General features: G+C 44.8%; 1 protein-coding gene across 1 annotated transcript in view; it reads left to right on the top strand.

Moving 5' to 3' along the window:
* The window catches only part of CNTNAP2 (contactin associated protein 2), a 2,388,168-nt gene that overhangs the window by 2,194,480 nt on the left and 180,902 nt on the right, over nucleotides 1-12,786 (top strand). Inside the window, exon 17 of the mRNA XM_077491601.1 lies at nucleotides 3,461-3,679. Coding sequence (XP_077347727.1) covers nucleotides 3,461-3,679 — 219 coding nt within the window. The remainder of the gene's footprint in view (nucleotides 1-3,460; nucleotides 3,680-12,786) is intronic.

Here is a 12,786-nt window from a genome sequence, read left to right as displayed (position 1 = left end):
ATTGGCTATGATACTGTATTCTTCAGTATTATCGGTATGAGGTTACATGATATTTGGGCACTAATTCTTACAGGAAGCAGGTGTTTCATGTACTTAATTAATTACAACTGATAGTTAAACTTTTGACCTTACAAGGCAAATAATGTAGCATAAGAAATAAGGAAAACAGCTTAATCAAGGAAACTTAATTATATGATGTAAAATGTATATATAATATCATAATGAATTCATTTTTACGTTATTTTTCTGATTGCTAACCATGGTTATTGCCCTTTATTGGTGATGATAGTTTAGTTTGAAACTAGCAAGATCTCCTGTTAACCATTGTTAACCATTGTTTTAATTCCATTATAATATAACATATAGGAAATATTAGAAATATGCCAGTCACAGATGCCATACATATATCAATATAAATAAATATATTTTATTCTTATACGTCAACTAAAAAAGTCAACTTAAAAGTCAACTGCATCCCAAACATGCTCAGTGGGTGACATGTCATGTGAGTATGCTGATCATGCAAGAACTGGGATGTTTTCAGCTTCCAGGAATTGTGTTCGGATCCTTGCAACATGGGGCCATGAATTATCATACTGCAACATGAAGTGATGGTCGTGGATGAATGGCACAACAATGGGCCTCAGGATATCATCCCTGTATCTCTGTGCATTCAAAATGCCATCAATAAAATACACCTGTGTTCATTGTCCATGGCATATGCCTGCCCATACCATAACCCCACCGCCACCATGGGCCACTCGATCCACAACATTGACATCAACAAACCGCTCACCCACACAACGCCATACATACTGTCTGCCATTTGCCCTGTACAGTGAAAACTGGGATTCATCTGAGAAGAGAACACCTCTCCAAAGTGACAGACGCCATCAAATGTGAACATTTGCCAACTCAAGTCGGTTCCGACAAACTGCAATCAAGTTGAGACCCCGATGAGGATGACGAGCATGCAGATGAGCTTCCCCGAGATGGTTTCTGACAGTTTGTGCCGAAATTCTTTGCTTGTGCAAACCAATTGTTGCAGAAGCTGTCCAGGTGGCTGGTCTCAGATGATCTTGGAGGTGAAGATGCTGGATGTGGAGGTCCTGGGCTTGTGTGGTTACACGTGGTCTGCGGTTGTGAGGTCGGTTGGAAGTACTGCCAAATTCTCTGAAACGCCTTTGGAGACGGCTTATGGTAGAGAAATGAACATTCAATTCAAGGGCAACAGCTCTGGTGGACATTCCTGCAGTCAGCATGCCAATTGCACACTCCCTCAAAATTTGCATCACCCATGTAATTGTGCTGTGATAAAACTGCACATTTTAACGTGGCCTTTTATTGTGGCCAGCCTAAGGCACACCTGTGCAATAATCATGCTGTCTAATCAGCATCTCGATGTGCCACACCTGTAAGGTGGATGGATTACCTCGGCAAAGGAGAAGTGCTCACTAACACAGATTTCAACAGATTTGTGAACAATATTTGAGAGAAATAGGTCTTTGGTGTACATAGAAAAAGTCATAGATTTTTAAGTTCAGCTCATGATAAATAGGGGGAAACACAAAAGTGTTGCGTTTATAATTTTGCTCAGTGTATATCCCAATAATGTCCAGTGGTCTTCTGTTCCCACACGGACAGTTACAAACTAAAAATGTGAGCTCAGTTCTGCTAAGTCTCTGATGATAAGGTGGTTGAATCTGTAACTTTAGATCCCTATGGAAGTGATGCGTGCACTAAAATCTTTGTTCTTTCATTTGGTATCTTGTATGGATTTTAGAAGTAAGGCAGTGAAATTGTGGGAAATTGATGCAAGCAGAGACTTTATTTGGTGTATTATGGTATTTCTCAGTGTGGTTACATGTTAATAAAAAATGCCAAAGTACAGCTAAATGGACTACCACATGAGGATCAAATATGAACACTAAATTACTTTTAACAAAATATAAATTAGCCCACAGCCATAAAGTCAAAAACACCTTTTTATTAAATAAACAAATAAAGATAGGCTGAGCACCCCTCAGTTGCACCAGAACTCTGAACATAGCAAAAGTTTAGACCCAAACTCCGAACCCCATTGAAGTCTATGGGACCCGATCTTGAAAAATCAAAAGTCCCCATTTTGAAAGCCTATTAAAAGTTATTGACCATAAAAAGGGTATGGGGACTGGGCTACTGCCCTGGGGGACATGTACCAATGCAAAAAAAAATATTTACAAAAGATCGTTTTTAAAGGAGGCGTTTTTAAACGCAATAAGCGTATATTGATTGGTTTGCGCAAAAGTTATAGTGTCTACAAGATAGGGAACAGATTTATGGCATTTTTATTTTTTGTATTTTTTTTACTAGTAATGGCGGCAATCAGCAATTTTTATTGGGACTGCGACATTGCAGCGGACAGATCTGACACTTTTGACACTTTTTTGGGACCATTCACATTTATACAACGATCAGACACTTATTACTGTATAAATGTCACTGGTAGGGAAGGGATTAACACTAGGGGATGATCAAGGGGTTAAGTGTGTTCCCTAGGTGTGTTTCTAACTGTGAGGGGATGTGACTGACTAGAAGAGGAGCCAGATTGTTGTTCCTACTAAGTAGGAACAGACAATCTGTTTCTCCTCCCCTGTGAGGACAGGGATTTGTGTGTTTACTCATGCAAATCCTGGTTCAGGCTCTCGTGCCTGAGATCGTGGGTGGGCGGCAGTGATCGAACCTGCCAGCCATGCACATCGGGTCCCCCGTGCCTGCTATGGCTCTTAAAGGAGCCATCTTATATATACGGCGATTCACACAGGAGAGCCATCCTGCCACTGTATATATACAGGAGATGGTTGGGAAGTGGTTAAAATTAAACAATAAAAATGAACAATTCCTTTAACCACTTGTGGACTGCCCACCGTACATATACTGCAGCAGAGCAGCCACTATGTGCTAGACAATGTACCTAGTAAGTGATCTGACACTTCTGGGTGTGAAGAGCTCCCACGCACTGCTGGTGACAAGCCGAGCAGCGGGTACCATGGACTCGATGTTGACAAGGGGGCCCCCAGATCCTGCCCCCCCCCCCTCCCTCCACCAAAAGAATTGTCAAAAATAAATAAAAACACACACAGTTTTTGATAATTTCTTTAATACATTTTTTTTATAAAATATCCCCCAATGTAGATCAATCATGACACTGCCACCACCACTGGACCCAAAAAAGAAAAAAAAAGCTCCTCCCACTAAACGCCAACCGCAGGCTCTGCCGTTAGACAGTTTTTATATAGGTAAGGGGCGGAGCTACCTGGCGACATCACTTGGTGGCATCACCCCTTGTGACCTCACCGACCCAGCATGCACCGATGCATGCACAATCATTTATTGTGCACTATATTTTTATGTATGATGTCATTGACTCTTTTTACAGAGGTTTTTCAAAAAAATGTTGTATTGTTTTTACTCTGTCCAGCAAACACCGAAGTGTCATTCTCATTTGATGTTGGAAATGGGCCTGTGGAGCTTATTGTTACCTCTTCCACTCCACTGAATGATGACCAGTGGCATCGGGTCAGAGCAGACAGAAATGTAAAAGAAGCCAGATTGCAGGTCGATCAACTCCAACCACAGATTCGCAAAGCACCCACCCATGGTCACACGCGACTTGAGCTCACAAGCCAGTTCTATGTTGGTAAGAAAATCTGTCATTTTGGAAATGTTGAAATTAGTGTATTATAAATCTGTTACCATATTAAGATGACATATTTGTGTTTAGTCCTATCATGTTCAGTGAAATATGGGAGAAAAAGCTTTCTTCAGATTATTTTTTTTCTCCAAAGCTTCTTGGACAGCCCAGTAGCAGTGACAACATATAATTGTAATTTTACTGTTTATAGCAAATGATGCTGCAAATTGGGGAAGGCTTTGAATAGATTTCTCCCCATAGTTGCCATGACTATTGTTTGGCAATAAAAAACACTACTAAGGATTTTTTCGTATGTTTGTTTTATAAAAAAAAAAAAAAAAACTGTTCCTTTAAGGCATGATCTTCAGCACAGTGCTTGTGCTGTGTAATTTGTCTCCACTTCTGTTGTAATATATCTGGTTGATCCAGCCTGTTCCTGTGTCCCCCTGTGTGTGCTGATCACAATAATCATGGCTGCTGATCCCTGATTACCATGGTCAGGTTACATTCCTTCATCAGCCCACTCTCTGCTTTGAATCTTTCCCCTCTCTCCCTCACCCCTACCTCCCTGCCTGTCAGCGTCAGAGCGTCTCTCCTCTCCTCCCCTCTTGCTGCTATTCAGCTGCGATATGCAGCAAATATACATGAATCCCTTTTCGAATTACGCTGCCAATAACTACAGTGTAAGTGTTTGTTTTTTTAAATGAAAAGGCTTAATACCTTTTCCCACACTGCTGCTGTGCGGTCTCATGATCCCCCTCTGCTGGCCAGCTGACCTCACGGGGGGGATCTCGGCCACCTCAGCTTCTCTCCATAGATCAGGGAAGAAGAGCGGAGGGGATCACATGATCGCACAGCTGCAGTGTGGGAAAAGGTATTTAGACTATTCATTTAAAAAAACATACACATGGTAGTTATTGGCAGCATAATCCGGAGGGGATACATGTAAAGTCGCTCCGCCTGCATTTTGCGGGTGGATTTAACCCCTTTTCGGCCACTAGCGGGGGGTTAAAACTGGCCCGCTAACGGCCGAATAGCACCTCTAAAATTATCGTAAAGCGGCACTAAAAATAGCGCTGCTTTACCGTTGACGCCCTAGGCGGCTCAGTGTGAAAGGGAACTATGGGCAATATAACATATATGAGGCGGTCTCTCATTAGCATTAAGGCTACAATCTTTGTTTTTGTGAGTCTCCCCTGTAAGATAGTTGTGTTTCCTGTTGATCCGACTAGTATGTCTGCCATTTTTTTTATTTCTTTTAATGGGGGTTGCAACAAATCATTTAACTCTGACAGGGGTGCTCACAATGATCAACTTGCATGCATTTAGGTAAAACCTTTATCCCAAAAAGGAAAAACAAAGTTGTTGTAACTGCTTAAAATATGTTTCCTATAGTAAAGCTTTGATTTGTTACCTACTACTAGTCCATCTAACACTACCCTCTCCATAGCATGACAATGGGGGTTATTTACGAAAGGCAAATCCACTTTGCACTGCAAGTGCACTTGGAAGTAAAGTCGCTTTGCACATGATTGAATGATAAAATCAGCAGAGCTTCCACTCATTTCAGATCTACCCCTTAGATTTAGAGCGACTGCACTTCCAAGTGCACTTTCAGTGCAAAGTGGATTTGCCTTTCATAAATAACCCCCATTGCTGTTCTTCAAGGATAGCTCTATTGCTTCTTCTTATGCCGCGTACACACGAGCGGACTGTATGGCCTACTTAGTCCGCCGAAACACATTTCAGCGGACAGTCCGCTCGTGTGTGGGCTTCAGCGGACTTTTTCAGCGCGCAGTCCGGCGTACCAAGAATTTCTTTTTTTTCAAAATTCTGTCCGTCGTACTCGCATTTCGGCGGACAATCCAGCCCTGTGTATGCCAGTCCACCGTACTTTTGAAATGGGCGGACTTTTCCCGCCCGGAGAAAAGTCCGCTCATTTCGAGCGGGTATCCAGGTAGGCGGGGCCCGCGAAGGAGACGTCGCTGGCCCCGCCGCCTGGTATGGCCTTAAAGGGGAACCCCAACGCCGAAAAAAATCAGCGTGGGGGTCCCCCCAACTCCACAACAGACCCTTGTCCGAGCACGCTACCCGGCCGGCCAGGAAAGGGGGGCGAGCGAGTGCCCCCCCTTCTGAGCCGTACCAGGCCGCGTGCCCTCAACATGGGGGGTGCCTTGGGGAAGGGGGGGCCGCGTGGCCCCCCCACCCCAAAGCACCTTGTCCCCATGTTGATGAGGACAAGGGCCTCTTCCCGACAACCCTGGCCGTTGGTTGTCGGGGTCTGCGGGCGGGGGGCTTATCGGAATCCGGGAGCCCCCTTTAATAAGGGGGCCCCCGGATACCGGCCCCCCACCCTATGTGAATGAGTATGGGTTACAATGTACCCCTACCCATTCACCTGTAAAATAAAAGTAAAAAAAAAAAACACAACACACGAGATAAAATACTTTATTGCACAGCTCCGGGGGTCTTCCGTCTTCGGGGGTCTTCTCGCTGGACTCCTCCGCTATCTTCTTGTAGCTCTTTTGCTAGCGGAGGAGTCCGGCTTTCTTCCTCGCCGCCAGCCTCTTCTCCCGACTTCGGGGGTCTTGTCCCCCTCTTCGGTTCTTCTGCCGGGCCACCGCGCCTTCTTATAGCTCTTTTACAGGCGGTGGCCCGGTCTTCTGTCGCCGCCGCCGCCGCCGCCTTCCGTTCTTCTTCTTATACTTTCCTCCGCGTGTGTGGGCGAGTCCGTTCATTTCAAAAGTAGGGCGGATAGTACGGCGGACTTAGTACGCCGTATTAGTCCGCTCAAAAAGTGCCGTGTGTGGGCAAGTAGCCTGTTCGGAAATTCCGAGGGACAGTCTGGCGTACTTTTCCGCCAGACTAAGTACGTCATACAGTTTGACCGTGTGTACAGTATAAGATACAGTCGAGGAGTGAGTATAGCCACCTTAAGAGTCATGAAGGGGTTGATTTACTAAAGTCAAATAGACTGTGCACTTTGCAAAGTGCAATTGCACTCTGAAAGTGCAGTTGCTCCAGGGCTTAGTAAATGAGGTAAAGCTTCACTTTGCAAAGAATAAAAAAAAAAGAAAGGAAAAAAAACTGCATTTTTGCTTGCAAATGATTGGATGATGGAATTCAGCAGAGCTTCTGCTCATTGCTAAGCTCTGGAGCAACTGCACAGTCGATTTGCCTTTAGTAAATTAACCACCAAGTGTGTACTGGCCAGATCACTAAGTGTAAATAAAGGAACCCAGCCTAAAAAAAAAGAAAACAAATGCAGCCACCATATCTAAGGACCCTTTCACACTGCCACGACTTGAAAATTGCGGGATTTTGTGGGTGTAATTTTGCCAGGATTTCAGGAAATGCCTGTGTAAATTTGAGGTCTATGGACCTCACCTTGCATCAATGTCAGACCAAAGTAGTCCAGGGACTACTTTGAAGTCGGTGCAGCTTGTCATGCGACTTTGCAATCCCAAGTAACAGGGCAAGTCGTACAAGTGTGAAAGGGGCCTAAGGATTGGTAAACTGCAATATATTTCCTTTTTTGTTTTTGTGTTTAGGTACACTTTAACTAAGAATGTGCTTGCATGTTAAACTACCATTTTCATAATAAGTATTTTGGTGGAAGTTGTCATTTAAGTTCCTGGTATAAAGCTCAGTTCCTGGTGCGCTGTCACTTCACACATTCAGTGAATTCTTTAGTGAGTCTAGCCTGAAGCAGAAAAGCATTTATGTTTCATAGCTTATTGAACTGCTATTTGCTTAAGGAATTCAGCAAATATCCTGACATTATGCAGTAAGTTTCCCAAAGCTGTTCCAATAATTTTTTTATACTTTTTAAAATAAGTTGTTTAGTGGACCTTTTAAAACTTTACACCTAATTGAACATTCAGGCTGGGTTCTCACCTATGCGAATTGGATGCAAATGTTCCCCCAATTCCAATTCGTATGACAGGAGACTGTGACCAATTCTCTATAGAGCCGGTTCACATATCTCCGTTGTGGCTTGCGGAGCAGCTTGCACAGGAACACTGTGCGTCTTTGGCTCCATTTCAGGGCTGAAATCAGGAAAAAATTCAGCCCTGATTCAACCCTGAAACGGAGAGAACAAGGATGCACCCGACCGCTGCTGGGAGCCCTTTTCGCCAGAGGTGTGAACCAAGCCTCAGATCCCGATTAGTACATTCGGGAAACTTGAAATTGGTATGTACCACGCAAGGAGGATACTATCTAAGCCAAGAGTTGTATATATAAACCAAAAAACTTGTTACCTCAAACTCATTTAGGATAGAGTGGTGAGGATTTTTTAGTGCTATAGTTAGGAAGAGTCACTTTCCCTGTTTATCCCGGTGAGCACTGTCACTGGGACTAAAAAGTAAGGGAAATTCCAAATTTTCAGTTTTTGAGAATACAGGAACAGAAGATGTACAGTATCTCACAAAAGTGAGTACCGTACACCCCTCACATTTTTGTAAATATTTTATTATACCTTTTCATGTGACAACACTAAAGAGATGACACTTGAAAACTAGTGAGTGTACAGCTTGCATAACAGTGTAAATTTGCTGTCCCCTCAAAATAACTCAACACACAACTATTAATGTCTAAAACGCTGGCAACAAAAGTGAGTACACCCCTAACTGAAAATGTCCAAATTGGGCCCACTTAGTCATTTTCCCTCCTCGGTGGCATGTGTTACAAGGTCTCAGGTGTGAATGGGGAGCAGGTGTGTTAACCAGTTGCCGACCGCCGCACGCCGATGTACGTCGGTACAATGGCACGGGCAGGCATAAGGACATACATGTACGTCCCTTGCCTCCCGCGGGTCGGGGGCCCGATCGGGCCCCCGCCCGGTGCCTGCGGCGGTCGGTATTCGTACGGGAGCGATCCCGGACGAGGGGACGGCCATTCATTCATGGCCACCCCCTCGCGATCGCTCCCGACGAATAGAAATCCCCGGTGACATCACTTCCTCTCCTGTAATGTAAACACAGGAGAGGAAGTGATGTATTCTCTCCTCCGTGTCGGTATTTTTCGTTCCGACACGGAGGAGAGCGGATCAGTAAGTTGCACCAACACTCACACACACAGTAGAACATGCCAGGCACACTCACACCCCCCCTTTACCCCCCGATCACCCCCCCAATTACCCCTGCCCCCCAGTCACAGTGACACCAATGTCATTTTTTTTTTTTTTTTTTTTTTTTTTTGCATTGGTGTCATTTGTGACTGTAATAACTGTTAGGGCAGTTAGAGTTAGCCCCCTTTAGTTCTAATGTACCCCCCTAACCCCCCCAATAAAGGTTTAACCCCGTGATCACCCCCCGTCGCCAGTGTCACTAAGGCTGGGTTCACATTGCAGCGGTTTATGAGAACGAATGTGATTCGCACCGCACTGCAGTGCAAATCACATCCGATCTCTGTGCGATTCGAGTTCAGCCATTCGCCGCACCCGCCGCACCCGCCACACCCGCCGCACCCGCCGCAAATTCGCACGGGACCCTTTTTTTGGCCCGCAGCAGAATCGGATCGCATGGGTGTTCACACCATGCGATCCGAGTTTGCAGATCGCACTGCGATATGCGAACTGATCTGGGGGTGTCAGTAACATTTCACTGACACTCCCAGCAGTTCGCATAGGGCAGTGTGAACTGCCGCCGGGAGGCATGCGATGCGGGAACCCGCCGCGGATTCGCGGCGTTTCCGCATCGCTCCAGTGTGAACCCAGCCTAATAAGCGATCATTTTTCTGATCGCCGTATTAGTGTCACAGGTGACGCTAGTTAGGCAGGTAGGTATTTAGGTTCGCCGCAGCTTTTTATAGCGCCAGGGACCCCCATATACTACCGCATAAAGCCCCCTGATTGCCCCCTAGTTAACCCTTTCACCAGTGATCACCATATAACTGTTACAGGTGACGCTGGTTGGTTAGTTATTTTTTTATAGTTTCAGGGCACCCGCCATTTATTACCTAATAAAGGTTTAACCCCCTGATCACCCGGCGGGTGTCATTTGTGACTAATAACTGTTAGGGCAGTTAGGGTTAGCCCCCTTTAGTTCTAAGGTACCCCCCTAACCCCCCCAATAAAGGTTTAACCCCGTGATCACCCCCCGTCGCCAGTGTCACTAAGGCTGGGTTCACATTGCAGCGGTTTATGAGAACAGATGTGATTCACACCGCACTGCAGTGCAAATCACATCCGATCTCTGTGCGATTCGAGTTCAGCCATTCGCCGCACCCGCCGCACCCGCCGCAAATTCGCACGGGACCCTTTTTTTGGCCCGCAGCAGAATCGGATCGCATGGGTGTTCACACCATGCGATCCGAGTTTGCAGATCGCACTGCGATATGCGAACTGATCTGGGGGTGTCAGTAACATTTCACTGACACTCCCAGCAGTTCGCATAGGGCAGTGTGAACTGCCGCCGGGAGGCATGCGATGCGGGAACCCGCCACGCATTCGTGGCGTTCCCGCATCGCTCCAGTGTGAACCCAGCCTAATAAGCGATCGTTTTTCTGATCGCCGTATTAGTGTCACAGGTGACGCTAGTTAGGCAGGTAGGTATTTAGGTTCGCTGCAGCTTTTTATAGCGCCAGGGACCCCCATATACTACCGCATAAAGCCCCCTAATTGCCCCCTAGTTAACCCTTTCACCAGTGATCACCATATAACTGTTACAGGTGACGCTGGTTGGTTAGTTATTTTTTTATAGTTTCAGGGCACCCGCCATTTATTACCTAGTCTCACTAGTGTACCCCTAAATTTAGGGGTGTCTACTTTCCAAAATGGGGTCATTTGGGGGGGGTTTGTGCCATCTTGGCATTTTATGGCCTTCAAAACTGTAACGCCCTTAGAAAGCCTGAAGGCGGTGCTTGGTTTTTGGGGCCCCGTACGCGGCTAGGCTCCCAAAAAGTCCCACATATGTGGTATCCCCATACTCAGGAGAAGCAGCAGAATTTATTTTGGGGTGTCATTTCACATATGCCCATGGCATGCGTGAGCAATATATCATTTAGTGACAACTTTGTGAAAAAAAAAAAAAAAAAAAAAAAGTTTGTAATTTTCCCGCAACTTGTGGCAAAATATAAAATATTCCATGGACTCAACATGCCTCTCAGCAAATAGCTTGGGGTGTCTACTTTCTAAAATGGGGTCATTTGTGGGGGTTTTGTGCCATCTTGGCATTTTATGGCCTTCAAAACTGTAATAGGTAGTGAGGAGTGAAATCAAAAAATTACGCCCTTAGAAAGCCTGAAGGCGGTGCTTGGTTTTCGGGGCCCCGTACGCGGCTAGGCTCCCAAAAAGTCCCACATATGTGGTATCCCCGTACTCAGGAGAAGCAGCAGAATTTATTTTGGGGTGTCATTTCACATATGCCCATGGCATGCATGAGCAATATATCATTTAGTGACAACTTTGTTAAAAAAAAAAAAAAAAAAAAAAAGTTTGTAATTTTCCCGCAACTTGTGGCAAAATATAAAATATTCCATGAACTCAACATGCCTCTCAGCAAATAGCTTGGGGTGTCTACTTTCTAAAATGGGGTCATTTGTGGGGGTTTTGTGCCATCTTGGCATTTTATGGCCTTCAAAACTGTAATAGGTAGTGAGAAGTGAACTCAAAAATTTACGCCCTTAGAAAGCCTGAAGGCGGTGCTTGGTTTTCGGGGCCCCGTACGCGGCTAGGCTCCCAAAAAGTCCCACATATGTGGTATCCCCATACTCAGTAGAAGCAGCAGAATTTATTTTGGGGTGTCATTTCACATACGCCCATAGCATGTGTGAGCAATATATCATTTAGTGACAACTTTGTGTAAAAAAAAAAAAAAATTTTTTTTTTTGTCATTATTCAATCGCTTGAGGCAAAAAAATAAAATATTCAATGGGCTCAACATGCCTCTTATCAATTTCCTTAGGGGGTCTACTTTCCAAAATGGGGTCATTTGGGGGGGTTTTGTACTGCCCTGCCATTTTAGCACCTCAAGAAATGAGATAGGCAGTCGTAAACTAAAAGCTGCGTAAATTCCAGAAAACGTACCTTAGTTTGTAGATGTGACAACTTTTGCGCAAACCAATAAATATACAATTATTGACTTTTTTTTTACCAAAGACATGTGGCTGAATACATTTTGGCCTAAATGTATGACTAAAATTGAGTTTATTGGATTTTTCTAATAACAAAAAGTAGAAAATATCATTTTTTTTCAAAATTTGCGGTCTTTTTACGTTTATATCGCAAAAAATAAAAATCGCAGAGGCAATCAAATACCATCAAAAGAAAGCTCTATTTGTGGGAAGAAAAGGACGCAAATTTTGTTTGGGTACAACATTGCATGACCGCGCAATTACCAGTTAAAGCAGCGCAGTGCCAAAGTGTAAAAAGACCTCTGGTCATTTACCAGCAAAATGGTCCGGTCTGAAAGTGGTTAAATTTGGTGTTATCGCTCTCACTCTCTCATACTGATCAGTGGAAGTTCAACATGGCAGCTCATGGCAAAGAACTCTGAGGACCTAAAGAAAAATAATTTTTGCTCTACATAAAGATGGCCTAGGCTATTAGAAGATTGCCAAGACCCTGAAATTGAGCTGCAGCACCGTGGCCAAGACCATACAGCACTTTAACAGGACAGGTTCCACTCAGAACATGCCTTGCCATGATTGACAAAAGAAGTTGAGTGCACATGCTCAGCGCTATATCCAGTGGCTGTCTTTGGAAAATAGACGTATGAGTGCTGCCAGCATTGCTGCAGAGTTTGAAGGGGTGGGAGGTCAGCCTGTCAGTGCTCAGACCATACCTTGCACACTGCATCAAATTGGACTGCATGGCTTTTGTCCCAGAAGGATCCCTCTTCTAAAGATGATGCACAAGAAAGCCTGCAAACAGTTTGCTGAAGACAATTAGACTAAGGACATGGATTACTGGAATCATGTCCTGTGGTCTGATGAGACCAAGATAAACGTATTTGATTCAGATGGTGTCACGCATGTGTGGTGGCAACCAGGTGAGGAGTACAAAGACAAGTGTGTCTTGCCTACAGTCAAGCATGGTGGTAGGAGTTTCATGGTCTGGGGCTGCATGAGTGCTGCCAGCACTGGGGGGCTATAGTTCATTGAGGGAACCA

Source organism: Lithobates pipiens, unplaced genomic scaffold, assembly GCF_037356315.1.
Source record: "Lithobates pipiens isolate NorthernLeopardFrog02 unplaced genomic scaffold, aLitPip1_a1.2 Scaffold_19, whole genome shotgun sequence".
Lineage (NCBI taxonomy): Eukaryota > Metazoa > Chordata > Amphibia > Anura > Ranidae > Lithobates > Lithobates pipiens.
The sequence above is the reverse complement of the archived record's forward strand: the minus strand, read 5'-3'. Positions and strand labels throughout refer to the sequence as shown.